Source organism: Ambystoma mexicanum, chromosome 8 (genome assembly GCF_040938575.1).
Source record: "Ambystoma mexicanum isolate Mex_15411 chromosome 8, UKY_AmexF1_1, whole genome shotgun sequence".
Classification (NCBI taxonomy): Eukaryota; Metazoa; Chordata; class Amphibia; order Caudata; family Ambystomatidae; genus Ambystoma; species Ambystoma mexicanum.
The window spans coordinates 154289598-154306766 of NC_090929.1; the positions used below are offsets into that span (position 1 = coordinate 154289598).

The 17169-nt window shown below is 46.5% G+C and overlaps 1 protein-coding gene across 2 annotated transcripts in view; it reads left to right on the forward strand.

Annotated features, from left to right (window-relative positions):
* The window catches only part of TRAF1 (TNF receptor associated factor 1), a 474790-nt gene that overhangs the window by 65447 nt on the left and 392174 nt on the right, over positions 1-17169 (forward strand). For both annotated transcript variants that reach the window (XM_069609529.1, XM_069609528.1), the window contains exon 2: positions 14151-14668. In XM_069609529.1, coding sequence (XP_069465630.1) covers positions 14460-14668 — 209 coding nt within the window. In that variant the 5' untranslated portion in view covers positions 14151-14459. The remainder of the gene's footprint in view (positions 1-14150; positions 14669-17169) is intronic.

Sequence of the window (17169 nt, forward strand, 5' to 3'; positions counted from 1 at the left end):
TGGGAGATGCCTCTGTCAGTGCTGCGCTCAATCTACTTTTAATGATTAAAAAACCGCAACTTCCTGAATCCCAGTCAAGCTATATGTGCTTGTTCTCTGGTCGCACTGCTGGTCTGCCCAGTAAAGCTACAGCTATTGGTTATTTTATAATATCAGTGGAGGCCGTTGGACACCATTTTTTGCCAATAAAAAACGCTCCATGACACCACAAACCAGTTGCAGATTTCAACTTAAATAATTTGCAATGTCCACGTAAAGCGTGCTACATTAATGGAGGAAGGGGGTGGCTGTGACAAACTGAGATAAAACAACAGCAACCCTCTCCTTTTACGTTGGCAAATATCAGTTGCACTGCCCTTTGCTTTGCTCATTGTTCCTGGCAGGGATCATTTATGTATTGTAAGAGCGCTGCAAATTTGGTGCTTGTGAGCGGTGTGACTAGACAACTCTTAAAAAGCAAAGATTATGCCTCCATCCAGGGAAGAAGTGCGATTGTTCTTTAAGTGATAGATTTACACGCCATTTACCATAGACTGCGGGATAGCTAAAATACCAAATATCTCTGTGTCTTTGTATCTCTCTCTCCCTTGCTCATAATGATGAGAGAGGACTTTGAAAGCAAGGGGAAAAAAGGAATAAAAATCTCTTTCTTTAATTCTCTTCTCATGTGCACCCAAGCCTATATTTAGAGACTCATTTAGGGTCATAAGGACAAAAGGCCTCATTACATGTTTGGTGGTATTTTGGCAGTAAATCTGATGAAACATTTACCGTTACCGCCACTTGGTCCTGCAGAATGATGGCCGGATTACAAGCGGTGGTAGGCAGTGTTAGTCCTCATTTATTATCGCTGGCGGTAATTCTGCTGATTTGGCCATTTTGGGTGGTAGGGCAGAGGAGTTACCTCCAGGATTCTGCTTCAGGTTTTTCCTCCACACATCCAAACCCATAGTTCGTGTGTGCAGTAATGTGGCGTGAATGCAGTGGTACCTTTGTTATCACTGCATTACCAATGTTTTTGCCCACACCGCCAAACTCATAATGAGGCCCAAAATGAAAGACTTTCCACACATTTTTCTGCTTCACATTTAAACTAATAGGGAAAAACTGTATTGATGTGAACCTTAGATAGTGGGCATGAGCTGCTTTAGGGCTTTATATGTGATGGATATTTGCAGTGCCCCCTCTCATCAATCGGAACACTTTTTTGGGGCTGATGACCATCTGGCAGATTTTCGCCGACATCCTTGCTGACGCAGTGGCTGTCCTGAAAAGCTATACAGCACTCTTGCGAGGTCATTGAGGGTCACCCCAAAGCACTTGCATGCAACCAGTCGCCTTCATGCAATTTTGATTGCATTCCGATGTGTAAATGATTAATTAAATTGGGATTCCATGCATTTTTACACTTCAAAGGGGTGTATTTCTCTCTCGTGCATCTACAGTAGTGGTCTCCAAACTTGTTTCTACTGAGCCCCACTTGAGTAAAAGTAATGTTGGCAGGGCCCCACCAAATGCCGAAGTTGCTTATATTTCCTATTAAAAGCAGTCACCCTTCTCCTTTTTAAAAGAGTCCCACACCCCATTAGGAACCCCCTCTTCCCTCCTATATGCTAGCGTCCTCATAGTTTGAAGACCACTGCTCTACACATGCATATAGGGCTAATTCAGGTTTCGGAGTACAGCTAGAAAGATGCATTGCTAGGTTTTTCCACTCATTTTCCCCTATTGCTTGTTTAAACACACATAAAAAAACGCACGAGGTATCAAACGGGGATGATTATCTGCATGGGGACGATCGGCATAAAATTCCACATGCAGGAAATCCAGACGATTACGAGCTCTGCATCCGCAAGCAGAAGACATGTCTTGGTCCGTAAAAACAACCGAGTGGAAAAGGGAAAGCATATTTCATGTGGCAGGTGCCTTCACTCACACACAGGCCATCAGCTAATGCCCCTTGGTGAGTGTGAGCGGTGAAACATGCTAGTAAACTGCCTTCATGGGCGGTTTGAACCATACCTTTAGGGGTCCTTCTGACATGCTTAATTACTGTGTACGGTATGTTGGAAGCAATGCATGCATTGGGCATGCATCTAACGTGGATGCTGACTTTCAGCATTCATGCATACCTTTACTCTAACAAGGATGAACATCACGGAAAGAAAAACCTTGTTATAACGTGTTTGCTGTCTCTTGAAAGATATCTTATTTGTATTAATATCTATCTTTATCAGTTGATATTGCACGATGTGAAAAACCTGAGGCATTGATTTATACTTCCCCATCTGTCGTGGTTTATTACACGGTCACACCCAAGTCGGGGAGCTCCTTCACCACAATGAATGTGGCGCACAATAAAGCGCTTTGGATTTTTTTGTAAGTTCAATGTGGTAAGGCCTCCAACCCGTCTCGCACACAACCCCAACAAATACCCGGTGCCACAATGGACTAGGAACCAGGCCGGTGTGCATTAAGAATATACTTATTAATTTATTTATTTAGCTAAATATCACAAATAGATTACATCAGCCACCAATGTTGTGGCAACACAAAAACAGAATAATCTTTTTGGAAAGTACCAACACACAAATGACACTAACATGTGCAGTTAGAATAGTTTCATTTTAGATCATCACCAATAGAAGGAAAGAACAGATTTCAAACAGGGCTGTGCTTTTCTCCCAGCAACCCTCACCACCCCAAAACATCAATTAGGCTTAATTCCTTAGAATGGAAGGCAGTGGCAGGGAGTAGGAACTCAATGGGACAATCGGATTTGTGGTCTGTCTCACAGAAACAATATGGGAGGCAGAAAGGTGATGGGAGCATTCGTTTTGCAGAGCACAATGGGAAAATTGGGTTTGAATTACTTAGCATAGCTGCAATGGGAAAGAATAGAAAGAAATGGGAAATTCGTTTTTCTACACCTAAAAATAACACAGGCAGGGCTCTGGGGGTTTAGTCAGCACACAATCAGAAAATTGGATTTTAGAATATTTGGTCATAGAACCAATAGGAGAGGCAGAAATTGATTTTTTTTTTGCTACACCTTACAATAACGCACAGGGCTTTGGGCTTTCTATCCAAACAGAATGGGAACATCGATTTTGGGATGTTTAGCACAGATGCAATGTAAGACAAATGCAAATGGGAACATTTGTTTTGCAGAGCACAATGGGAACATAGGGACAATTTCGTTTTGCAGAGCACAATGGGAACACAGGGACAATTTCGTTTTGCACCTTGCACAATTGGAACACAGGGACGATTTCGTTTTTACACCCTGCACACACACGTGAAACAAGGCAGCAGGGTTAATTATTCTGGCAAATATTCATGACTATACACACTGGGAAAAGATTGTTGGTTTTGAATACCAACAGTACAGATCCTGTGAAGTCAATGGGGGAATTAATTGATTTACTTTGATAAATATGCTAAGTATCTACACAGGCTAACAGGATTTTTCAATGGGGAAATAATTAACACAATGCTGACAAATATGGGGCCTATACAATCTAGGGCTTTTGGGCTAGTTATACTTACAGGAGAGGTCTGGACTGGGCGTCTGTGTATCACAGAACACACTGCTGGGATAGCGAGGCGGTCAGTCAAGTGGACCCTCTCTTTCTTCCAAGGAAGTCCCAAGCAGTTTCTAGGTCTCCTGGCTCCTGGCTCCACTGCAAGATTAGGCCTCTCTCTTCTGGGATGTTTCTCGCTAGATTTCGGCAGCATGTCATCTCAGAATTAGTGGAAGAAGTCCAGCTCTGAGGCAAACTGGCTTATTTATTGGGCAAATGACATCACTAACATAATATGCGTTTCTCCCATTTTAAGTCAATGTGCAGTTCCACTACTCCTTCTCTCTGGCCTCCACCTTTTTTTAAGTTTCACTCCTCTTTCAGGCATGTGACATAAGCCGAGAGATCTGTGTTTATGTTAACTTACCCCTTCAAGACATGTGCTGTACTGATGACAGTTCCTAATGGGCACTGTATGGGCTTTGTGACCTCAAGGTCAATCCTGCTGCAAGACCAGAGATGAGCCTATCTGGACTTCTCTGTGTTTCTGATCTAAGAAGTAATTATTTCTTGTATATTTAAGGAATGGTTCTGATGGATGATGACAACCAGGCCTGAATCTCCAGGGAAATAGGGGGAGGTTCTGGAGTTCAGTTTCACATCTGAAGAAATAGCCAGCAGTTCTTGGTCTTTCAGCAAACAGCCTGTAGGCTCGTACATGAATGTATTTTAAATGACATATAAGGCACACACTTTACAATGTATGCAAATGATTTCTGAATGGTACATGGTGGAAAACTCCATGGCCCTCAATACAGACAAGACCGAGCTGCTCATTGCGGCCTCGAGTCATATGCAAAAAATACTCTCTCCAGAGTATGTTTCCTTCAAAATTTCCAACGTCTCTGTTCCTGTGGCTAAGACTGTCAAGACCTTGGGTGTCACATTGGATCTGAGTTGATGATGAGGCCACATGTTGCCAAGACGCAGGCTTCATGTGGTTGGATCAACAAATAGCTTGCCCTCTTACGCCCGTACCTTACTGTTAAAAATATGTCCACTCTAGCCTCTGCCCTAGTCAATTCGAGGCTCGACTATTGTTATAGTCGGCTGACAGGATCCGCCTAATACAACCTTTCAGCGTTACAGGTTACGCAAAATGGGCTAGTCAGAGCAGTTCTGGGTATCTCCAATAGGCAGTCTTTCACTGCTGCCAGGGAGAATCTGCAATGGCTGCCAGTTAAGCATCGCGTTTCCTTTAAAATCCTTACGTTCACTTTAAGTGCCTTACCCAGATGGCGCCTAGCTACCTTTGCGAACACATTCACAGGTACGTTCCTACACGATCCCTGTGGTCCTTAGATCAGGCTAAACTGTGCCAACCCAGGTTTTGATCAGTCAAGTTTGGCAAAACAGCTTTTGACGTCTTGGCTCCTACCACTTGGAATCCAATTCCTTTGGGTCTCAAATCCGCCACATCACTGGCTGATTTTAAAAAGAAACTAAAAACCTTCCTGTTTAAGGCTACATAGCCTGCTCACTTATCTCCTGTCAGCTACTTTTGCCCTCTGATGCTGTGCTGCTTGTTTGTTCGTTGTGTGTTATTTCTTTTTTATATTTTCTGTGAACCTTGAGGCCCTCAGCGATGTGGTGTGTTTTTAAGAATTGAAATAAATAAATCAATAAATAAAAACATGTGCATGAGAACACCATGCCCAAGCTTGAAAGTCTGCTGGGCATTTCGCTTAGCATGTTGGTAATCTTGGAGGGAAAAACAAAATTACATTACATTATTTAATGTACATGTAAAATGCTCTGTTTCTCTGCGGCTGCTTGAAACACAATTCTGGCACCCATTGATGATACTGCGCACTGTGGTTTCCATATCTGTCGGTACAGCTCTCCATAGATTTGTCCAAACATCATTTCAACGTTTCTTTTTTTTTCATGACAAGTATTGTGCACAATTTAGCTTCTTGAAATGGAAGCCCACTTTTTTTCCTTTTAATTTGGGTTCCATAGGCCTTGTGTCGGACATCATTTCTCCACTAGCCTTTTATATTGGTGAGCCCTCGGTACTGTCTCTGGCCTCTTTATTTCTGGCATCCAGGGGCCAGTTTTCACCCCACACATCCTCTTGTGGTGGTGAAAGGCACTGTGCAAATTATGAATATGCTGGGGTTGTCCACTGTGATTTTCCTACGTCTGTGAAACTGGGGGTTTCGTTGCTATTGTCAAATACTGGGGTTGTCAGAATGTGAATATACCAGGGTTGGCTAAACTAATAATATGCTAGGATGGTCAAACTGGGACTAATGGGATTGGGCATACTTGGAATGTCAAACTGGCATAATGCTGGAATATTTAATTCTTGTTATGTTACAGGTTATGTTAGAGGTATTTATAAAGCGCACATCCACCACAAGGGCACATTGGCGCTAGGAGGCAAAACCATGGCACATAGCTGCTAGCCTAGAAAAGCAAGGTTTTTAGCGCAGCCCAGCACTGCAGATGATTTTTTTAATTTCTGCATGCCCGCTGGAAGCTCATTCTATAAGGTACCTGCCATGACTGAGAAAGCCCGGCCCCCCAAAACATTTTGTGATTGCTTTTAGCCCATCATCGGAGGAAAAGATCGGAAATTCTGACCAGGAGTGCGAAGGTCTGGTGTTAGATTTGACTATTTCAATAGGTGGCCTCTCCGAGCAGTTGCTCTGAATGAGGTCACAAATACGGACCACGTTAGTAATGAAAGGTTTGGCCAGGGAGTCAATGACTTGACCACCGTGAAAAGCTATTTTGACTGATTAAGAGCCATCTTGACTTTCCCCGGTAAAGAAGGACTGTTTAGCGGCTTTGATTGAATTATGATAATTGTGGTTCAGCTTCTGGAACCAAACCTTTTCCTGTATATCATCGTTTCGTCGCCATATCCATTCTGCCTGCCTTACCTCTAGGTGAGCTTTTTTCAGCTCTGCTGAGAACCAAGATGCAGAGGGATTTTTGTGCGGGTGATTGAGGTTGAGTGGGGCGACAATGCCTGCCAATTCAAGAAGCGTCTGCGTTAGAGTAGACAAGTCAGGTGCAGGCAACAGATTGCATTTATCGTCTGTTAGGGTGGCCAGTGCCATTCGATTCACCCACTTCCAGGTCTGGTGCACTATTGCCGTGGGGCCTGGCATTCGGGACATGAGACTTTCAGAAAATGGAATGAAAGAAGATGGTGATCGGACTAAATCACTGGGCTGGAGGAGGTCACTTTGAAGATGTTAATTTGCTGAAAAGATAAGATCCAGAATGCCGCCCAACTTGTGGGTAGGCTCCACTCCACTACCAGCTGGTTTAGGCCCAGGTCTGCCATAGAATCATGGAAGTGGGCTGGACCGCTGGCCAGAGGAGGGTTAAATCTGGCGTTAAATTCGTCCTCAACCCGAATATTAGGATACATAAGTTGAAGTGTCACCACAAACTCCGGAAACGCTTTGTTCGAGCCAGGGGGTGGATATACTGTGAGGAGGTGTAATACCGACTTGTCCCCACTCTCAACGCCTACCAGAAGGGCTTCCATTTGAATGGAGTGGGGGATGGGAATTTGTGTAAGAGTCAGCTGCGATTTGGCAATTACTGCAACCCCTCCCCCAGGATGCCGGGCTATTCTAGCTAGATGTATAATGCTATAATTCTCAGAAAGCGCAGAGTTAAGTGTGAATGCTGAGTCCTCAGCAAGCCAAGTTTCAGTAAGGCATAGGATATCAGGAGTTTGTTTAGAAAGTAGCTTGAAGACAAAATCTGCCTGAGCCGTGAGTGACCGGGTGTTAAGTAGTGTCAATTGTAGGTGTGGACTTATCCCAGCTGCTTTGGTTTTCGGTGGAGTCCCTGCATGGTCAAAATAGGGTGTCAGGTGGGTGAGCGCCAACAGGGAGCACTGAGTCAGCCCGTCTGGCCAGGCCGCGACACAGACAGACACAGACAGGCTTGACTTCGGTGCAGTAGTTGCGCTGCTGATGCGCCCGATCCCTGCGCTGTCGGCCCAGAGCAACATTAGCCTGCACATAGTATTACAAGTGCCAATCTGTTGGTTGGCGTGATGAAAATAGAAAGCAGGCTGCAATGAGTCTGTGTGCAGTTGAGAAAAGAAACCTATGGCAGCCCCAAGCCGAGCCTCGACTGCCCCAGGGGCCAGGCACCCTCTGCCACAGAGACTGTCTTACGGGGAAATGATTAGGAATTAAAATAACAAGTTAAAATAAAAATAAAATTAGTCATAAGCTGTATGTGGGTCAGCAGGTGCCCAGTCACACGCCACGGTCGGGGGAAATCCCGTTGCCTTAAAGGAAAGGAAAGCGTGCCAAAGGCTATCAATAAAGTAAATAATAAAAGCCCTAAAACGCACCTTGTAGAATACTGGGATTGTCAACATAGGAATATAATCAAATGTAACAATAGAGTTATCAAACTGGGAATATATTATGTTTATTGTTTATGTTTATTGAGTTTATATAGCGCTTTACGCCAAAGCGCTTTACAGAGTAACAACAAGATACAGTATTGAAAGAAGCATATTTACAAACATGAAACAAACCAGAAGTACAGTATATGGAACAATTTGCTCAAAGGGAGGGGAAGGAAGACGGAGGGAGGAGAGGCGAGAGGAGGTAGGTGAAGGGGTATAAATGTCAGGTTTGAGGTCAGCGGGAGTGGCAGAAAGGGGGACGAGGGGGGAGTTCCCCAGGTGGCCTCCTATGCCTCCTGGTAGCAGTGTCCAGTGTGAGGTCAGCGGGAGGAGGAAGAAGGAGGGAGGCGAGGGGAGGAGGAGGCAGGGGTTTGAGGGGGAGAGAGGTAGGTGAGGAGAGTCAGGGGGGGAGTAGAGAAGAAGAGCTTTCAAGGAGGAGCGGAAGGATGGGTAGGTTGGGGAGGAGCGGATAGAGAGAGGTAGGGAGTTCCAGTGGAGGGGGGCCAAGAGTTGGAAGGAGCGGAAGCATGAGGCGGCATAAGGGGCAGGGGGCACAGTGAGAAGGTAGAGATTGGCAGATCGGAGAGAGCGGGAGGGAGAGTAAAATGAGAGGAGGGAAGAGAGATAGGGGGGGCGAGGTCATGGAGAGATTTGTTGACCAGACAGAGGAATTGACATTTCAATTGTGAGAGGAAGGGAAGCCAGCTGAGTTGTGAGAGTGAGATAGAAATAGAGTCACAAGGGCCGAGAAGACATAGAGTACGAATAAAGGAGTGGTAGATGGATTTTAGGGGAGTCAGGTGAGAGACAGGGAGAAGAGAGGAGCAGTAGAAAAGGCGGGAGAAAATAAGGGAGGAAATTAGGAGTTTAGAAGCGTGGAAGGTGAGGGAGGAGCGGATCTTGCGGATGTTGAAAAAGTGGTGCCAACAGGCGCGAGAGGTTAGGGAGATGTGTTTGGAGAAGGAGAGAGAGGAGTCAAGATGGAGGCCAAGATTGCGGGCTTGGGACGAGATGGGGAGATTGGAAGGGGGAAAGTGGATGAAAGGAGGCGGGGTAGGGGAGAGAGTGTTAGGAGGGAAGAAAAGCACTTCAGTCTTGTCAGTATTGAGGGAAAGAAAATGGGAAGACATCCAGTTTTTTATGGCCGTGAGGTGGAAGAAAGAGTGTGGTGGAGGTCAGATGTGAAGGAAGAGAAGGAGAGAAAGAGTTGGGTGTCATCGGCGTAGAAGTGGTGAGAGATGCCGAAAGAAGAGATGACTGGGGCGAGAAGGGAGGTATAGATAGAGAAAAGAAAGTGTCCAAGTACGGAACCCTGAGGGACTCCATAGCTCAGGGGGAGTCCGGCGGAGGTACAGCCGCCCCAGGAGAAAGTGAAGGATCGATTGAAGAGGTAAGAGGAGAGCAAGGGGAGGACAGGGCCTTTGAAGCCAAAGGAGGACAGAGTGCTAAGAAGTAAGGGGTAGCCTACAGTGTCAAAAGGCTGCAGAGAGGTCAAGGAGGATGAGAATTGAGGATTGTTTAGCGTAGCGAGCAGTGAGGAGAGAATTGAGTACATAAGTGAGGGCAGTCTCAGTGGAGTGTTTAGGGCGGAAACCAGACTGAGAGGGGGGGAGGGAGTGGGAGGAGACAAAAGTTGAGAGTTGAGAGTATGCTAGGCGCACAAGGAGCTTTGAGATGAAGGGGAGAAGGGAGATTGATCTGAAGTTGGAGGCGAGAAGAAGGTTAGCAGAAAACTTCTTCAGGATAGGGATGATGGTAGCGTCCCATTGAAAGCTGAGGGAAAGGTAGCAGAGGAGAGGCAGATGTTAAAGAAGGTGGTTAGGTAGGGGATGAGGAGAGGGTAGACTTTGGGGATGAGGGAGGTGGGGATGGGATTGGAGGGGTGGTGAGTTTTGGACAGGAGGCGGGAGACGCAGGCTGGGGTGATGGGAGGAAAAAGTCAACATATTAGCAGGGTTGGAAAAGGAGGGCGGGAAGGAGGGGAAAAATGAGAAGAAGTTGGCAAAGTCAGAGGGAGAGAGGGGAGAGTTCATGGAAGGGTCGGAAGTAGGAGGGGAAAGAAGACAAGAGAGGGTCTGGAAGATACGGCGGGGGTGAGAAGCTTGTGAGTGGAGGAGGTTAGAATAGAAGGAGCGCTTGGCAGATGTGAGGCAAGAGTCATGGAGAGAGTGATATGAGAAGTAAGAAGATTTGTTAGCCAGAGAAGGGGATTTGAGCCAGCGTCGTTCGAGGCGACAGAGGAGGCGACGCATTGACAGAAGGTGAGAGGAGAGCCGGGGTTGGGAAGATTTGTGAGAGGGTGAGAAGGAAGTAAGAGGATCGAGTTGGTCATGACTGGAGGATATAGAGGAGGACAGCGAGGAAAGGGCATCGGTGGAGAGGGACGAGAAGTGAGGGAGAGGGGGAAGGGAAGAAGAACAGGAGTCGAGGAAGAGAGAAGGGTTGAAATTGCGAAGATCGCGACGTGAGAAGGAGGGAGAGGAGGGACGGAGTCAGGGAGGACAGTGAGGAGGGAGGAGGGGCGAGGGAGAAGGAGAGTAGGGCGTGATCGGAGAGATAGTTGGGAAAAGACAATACAGGGGAGGAAGAGTGAGATGAGAGAAAGATAAGATCGAGAGTGGGGCCAGAGGAGTGGGTGGGGGGGTTGGGAAGGGAGAGGGGAGGTAGGAGTCAAGTAATGAGAGAAGAGGGGAAGAATGAGATGAGGTTGAGAGAGGGAGGTTGAAGTCACCAACAACAGAGAGAGAGGAGTAGGGGAGGGAGAAATGAGAGAGAGAAGATGGTCAAGGTCTTCATAGAAGGAAGAGAGGGGGCCAGGAGGTCTGTAAATGATTAAGAAGGAGATTGCATAAGGGTAAGTGAAGGATTTGTAGAGAAATTCAAAGGAGAAGGAAGAGATGAGGAGAGACATTTAGGCGGAAAGATGAGACCGCCACCGCCACCGCAACCTGAGGGGCGTGGGATATGAGAGAAGGAGGAAGAGGGGGTGGAGAGAGATGCAGGAACAGTGGAATTGAACGGGGATCCAAGTCTCGGTGACGCAGAGGAAGTGAAGGTTGAGTCGGAAGAATAGATCAAGAGCCGCAGTGGCTTTATTGCAGATGGATCGGACGTTCCATAGGGCAATGTTCATGATATTGGAGGGATGGACAGTGGGGAGATGGATAAGATTGGAGCGAGAAGGGATAGTGTGAGGGGGAAGGGGAGGGCATTGGGGGAGCTAAGAGGAGGGGAGGGCCTGAGGATGAGCGGAAGATGTGATATGATATGGCATTTGTAACGCGCCTATACACAAGTATTTCAAGGCACGACGAGGCGAGGGGGGAACAAGGGGAGACAGATAACGATCCTACTACGCCAGGTGTCATTCAGATCGCGCAAGTGCAAGGGTAGAGGGGAATGGGAAAAGTGCAAGGGGAAGGGGAGAGGGGAAAGTGCAGTACATGGTCAGTAGAATACAAGATAAAAAATAGGGCCAGCTGGTGGAAAGTGCAAGGTAAGTGCCGGGAGAAGGGGCTGTAGGAAACAGAGACAGTCCCGTAGTGCAGGTAGGCAGTGCAGGGAAGAGTGGCTGGGCCAAGGACTGAGAACGGTGAGTGTCCCAGTTGCAGATTCAGTGCAGGTTCAGTGATTTTAGCAGGGGAGAGAGGGAGAGAAAGCGGAGGCAAAGAGGAAGGTTTTGAGGTGCTTCCGGAACCGGAGATGGTTCTCCTCAAGTTTCAGGGAGGCAGGAAGGCTGTTCCAGAGGGAGGCCCGTTCTGCGGAGAGAGATCTACCCCCAACTCGTTGCTTGGAGAAGCGGCTGACCCTGAGGAAGTTGGAGGTGGATGAGCGAAGAGCAGGAGAAGGAAGATATTTAGGAAGAGAGAGTTGAAGGTATTTTGGACAATGCAGAGGGTTTTGAACTTAATCCTCGCAGCCACTGGGAGCCAGTGTAGTGATTTCAATCCTGGAGAGATACGGTCCCTGGGCTTGAGGCCAAGGACAAGTCTCGCAGTCCTGTTTTGGATGAGTTGCAAAGGGCGGAGAGTAGAGACAGGAAGATTAAGATAGAGGCTGTTACAGTAGTCCAGCTTCGAGAGAACTAGGGCTCTGAAGACAGTGAGCTTCTGGGGGAAGGAGAGGAAAGGAGGTGTAGCTGGTAGTGTGACTTCTTAGAGACGTCAGAGATGTGAGGAGAGAAAGAGAGTGTGGAGTCAAAGAAGACCCTGAGGTTTTTTGCCTTGCAGGTAGGTGCAGGAAGAGGGCCAAGGGAGGACGGCCAGAGAGCTGCAGGGAAGGAGGAAGTGGGTGTGCCCATGAGTAGAATCTCAGTCTTACTGGCATTAAGGCAGAGGTCGTTGGCGACACACCATTCCTGGATAGCAGAAAGACAGTCAGAGATGAGGGAAGGGGAAGAGGAGGCCGAGGGTAGCCTGAAAAGGAGCTGGATATCATCCGCGTAGCACTGAAAGTTGGGACAGAGAGCGGCGATGCGGTGAGCAAGAATTGCCAGATACTGGTTGAACAACCAGGGGGAGAGGTTAGATCCCTGGGGGACACCACAGGTAGAGAAAAAGATGTCAGAGAGGAAGGAACCCAGTTGGACCTGGGAGGGTCGATTGGAGAGGAAGGAGGTAAGCCACGCCAGAGCCTGACCAGTTATACCCAGGTTATCATGGAGATGGTTGAGCAGGATGGTGTGGTTGACAGTGTCAAAGGCAGAAGAGAGGTCGAGCAAAATGAGAACACAAGGAAAAGGAAGAGCAGGAGGGAGAGGGAGAAGGGATATGGGGAGGGAGATGGAGGGAGTTTGATGAAGGGAAGGACAGATAGTGTGCATGACAGGAATAGGATGAGAGTAAGTGCTGGTGGCCACACAGCTGGCTTGTAAAACTGTTTTTGGGGATATACTGGGGTTTTTGGACATCTACACATGGGTCTACGCTTCTGGCATTGCCCAGATATGTGCTGGCCTTAATGCTTGCTCATTAACAGGATTTTAGTCAGTTTTAGAGCTGGGCAATGACTACGCTTAAGCGGCGGATAGTCACAGTACCAACACTTTTGCAAAGGATGTTATTGCTCCATGGTGAAACCAGTCATGTTTTGCAATTGTGTCTGGGCTAAAATTGGCAATGCATGTACAGTGACTCAATTTCTTCTGCCTTACTGCTGCCAGGAAGGCAGGCGTTATGTGTTGGTTGGGGCCAGCTCAGTGACTGCATGTGTGCTCATATTGGCAGCAGTGCCATCGTCAGCATGTCTGTGAGTGTGGTCGTTCTGATAGTTCTCCCCCCCCCCCTCCAAATCCTGATCCTACATCAGTGCAACCAACATCAATCCATTGATTTCTTCAAAACTCAGACAAGCTACAATGGAGGCCCTTCCTGCTGCTATGCTCCATGTTATGTTAAAGGTTCTTGTACCGCGAACTGTTGCCACACGCGTAGTCTCAGAAATAGGTTTCCAGCAGGGAATCCACATAGTCCATCTAGATCTGCCTGCTCCTGGCTTAGGCGGGCGATGCTTGGTGGTCCGGCCAATCTTAGCCAGCATCTGTAATGCTGGGAGTGAGAGCCTGCAGGTTGCATGCAGCTTTGCTGACCTTCTAGACTTTGGATCACCTTGGCAGCCCCTCCATCCTAATGATAGCAGAAGGTGCAATCTAGTGTGAGAGAGCCCTCAGTGCAGGTGACAATGGATTAACTAAACGCAATGCTACAAAGGGCAAAATGCAAAAATGCAATTATGCGCAAAGTGGGCATGATGTAAATTAAGAAGGATGCACTACGGCGGTGTACTGTAAACAGGCTACGATGTGCCAGATTGGCATAATGGAAACTAGAAATGATCAGCGTATGCAGTTTGATAACTGGGCATAATGTGAACATGCCATGATGTGCTCGGTGTATGTGCTAGAAACTGCCAGATATGTGCGAGGAATATTGTAAGATGGAACTTTATGTGCCAGCTGGGTTCAAATGTATATGCATATAAAAGTGGAGTGAAAAGTGTATATTCATCAACATATGTGGCATTTTATCAGGCACTTCACTTTGATTTTTAAGCGTTGCAATTGCATACAAAATAATCTTGATTACTTTTCAGTAATGTAAATATCACAGAACTTTATCTGGATGAACATGCATTATTAATTCACAGCAATGTGTTTTTTAAACTTATCATTCTAGCTTTGGGACCATACCTTCCGCTAGCTGGAAGCAGCACTTCTTTTAGTGTGGGTGCCCAGGGGAAATTCACCGAAGCTTCCCGCTATTGCCACACACCGAGTGATTTATGAACTCACACTAGCAGCCTAGCCGATGGTGATAGAGGTCTGCCGCTGCCACTGAGAGAAGGAAGTCAACGCTTTTCAAGCCGCTGCCGGTCCCTGATGTCTGAAAATAAGCATTTGAAAAACCAAAGGCGATTATGGTCTGAAGTGCTTGACGGCCCCCCAGCCGTTAGCAGGAGCACTTGTGTTTCCCCCGTGGCATCCAATGGCTGAGAAGACAAGCAGGGTAACGCAGCGTTGGCCTTCGTCCTTTCCCGACGAAAATGAATGCCCCCTCGGGTACCCGACCAACATCTGTGATGATGCCCCCGGCCAGAAGTATCTGTGCTGCAACTGCAACAACGTCTTGAAGAAGGCGCAGCAGTCCTTGTGTGGGCACAGGTACTGCTCAGCGTGCCTGGCCTGGATATTAAGGTATGTCATTGCTTGGCGTTTATTTATCCGTTCATTCATCCATTGAAGTTTTGTGCAGTGCTGAATATGCAGTCAGCGCATCTCACTGGTTACGCCTAACAAGGCAGAAACATGTGCCTGGGATTGCTGTATTCTCGTTCAGAGGAGAGCTGCCTAGCATCTTTACTGGACTGCTCTGCTGGACGGGGCCAGACTACCCATATGCAAATGTTTATTTCCCTTCTGGTAAAGGATGCTGCGCTAAAGTGTGATTTTAGACCCTCCTGAGTGGACACAGTCTCATTAGGCTTGGAAAAATGATTCCATCTCATGAGGGGCACCCTACTTCACTCCGGGGGCTTTGCTTTTCCCTTTGTTTTACGTCAGTACGTTTTATTCAATGAAGTAACCAAACACTACACTCTTCAGAGCTCTCTAGTTTCCCGTGACCATGAGTGAGAAGGCCACCTAGTCCTGTTTTTGATTGGCATTCAGGAACTTGTAGTTTTCCTAAATTTTAAATGGGAAAGAACACACTACAAGGCTCAGAATTCAAAGGGCAGAAAAGAGGACTGAAAGGCCTTCTCACGCATGGCCACGTGGACGTTTGAGGGCTCCCAGCATGCAATTGATGGAGAAGTGAAAACCCAGTACTGCAACACGGTCCGCACCCCCACCTCCCGGACCCCTCTTGACATGGAGTCATCTGGCAACCATTCACCTATAAAACAAGTTACTTGGCCTTGTTCACTTTTTAGCTCAAAGTTTTGGCAAACAGATATTTAGTCTTGCCTTGCCCAGATGAATGACTGCAGTTTATGACCCCCAGGTGGTAGAATTTCTTAGGCAGAAGAAAGACCATGTCAGGAAGTAGAAGAGAGACACACTCTGAGCCCTGATCAGTGACTTAATTTTGTAAGACCGAAACATTTCACAATTCTTCAACCCATAGTAAGTGTCAAGAAGGAAGAGAAAGACACCTGGCTCCACTTAGTAACTCTAGTTTGAGACTTTTGAAGAGTTCTAAAACATTAGTCTGTCTGGGATGAGGGAGAAAGAGAGAGAGGGAGAGAGAGAGAGACAATGTTTGTTCGCTTTGCACATTGACCTATACTTTGAAACTAACTCTCAGGCAGAAGAAATGGTCAGCACACACACAGTGTCGTCTGCTTTAGTTCACTCATCAGGTGTCTTAAACAAATTGCCCCACTAGAGGGACACAAACAGTTTTGTGTCTGCCTTCTTTTCAATGCTATCTTCAAGTTGGCACATCCCTAACCTGCCCATCTGCTCCACTATGATCGGGTCAAATTATAGCCCGGAGTCAGTGGACCATGCAGAAACAAACTCTCCACAATGTTTTGAGGCTCACTGCCATTTTGATGCAATTTTCCTGGACAGAGTGCGGCACAGAGCAGGAAATCTGCATTTTCCGTACAGGGAACCCTGCGCTTAAAGAGGTTGGGATCCCTATGGATTTCTCCTGCTTTTTGTAAAGTACACAAAGTTGGTGAAATCAAGGGGGATATTCTGTGTAATGATTGACGCGCATCATGGTTGTACCTGGTGGACGCCATTTCTGATCACCTCCATGCACGCTGCATTTTCCCCCTGTGAAAGATGACGTCACAGGGACCCAGACCCACTAGAATGTCCATGCCTCTATCTGCCGTAATTGAAATCCCTTGGAAGAAGCAGGAACTGCAGAGTTGGTCTCTCACCTTCCGATGGGTAATCCATCGGGAGCCCAATTACCATATTAACCCCAATTACAATTACTACATTTTTTAAATAAGTTACTTTGTTGTGTTTTGTCACCTGCTTGGAGAGAGCAGGGAGAGTTAATAATAAGAGATAATTCTGATTCTGTGTTTGAGAATGTGTATTTAGAGTGTGAACGTCAAATAAAAGTAAGCAGTTGGATTAGCCCTCAATGTTAAGGTCTCCCTCTAGCTGTCTCCCTTTTAACGTTTTGCTGTGTGCATTTAGAAAATTAAAGAGGCAAGTGACTTTTGATGCCTAACACTGGTGGCTTATAACGTGAAATTATGACCCCTGTCAAATGTTATGTTATTTGCCTTTTTATGCATCACAAATCACCACATGTATATTTTATGCTTTATAAATATGTAATTTAAAGACGCACTCATTTCAAGTATTTCTGGCTTTTGGTTCTGATTTTAATTTAAGGGAAAGCAGATATATTTGGAAAATGTTTGAAGAACCTTATATGCAGATATCTTAAACATGAGTACGTTGTTACCAGAGGGTGGCAACAACAATCTGTTTACAATTTTACATGTACAATGAAATGAGTAGGGAAAAGTCCCTGCAAAGCAGTCCAAATCAGGGTCCTTATTTGGTTCCAGCATTGCTCATCTTGTTCGCTAATGGTTTGAGGGTCTACCTTCGTACATGCAGGAGCAATGTTTGTATGATATATAGCACGTACTTTGGTATTGTCGTCGATTGATCTACACCATTTGGCAAGAACGGGGAATGTTTTACAAAGCATACTTAAG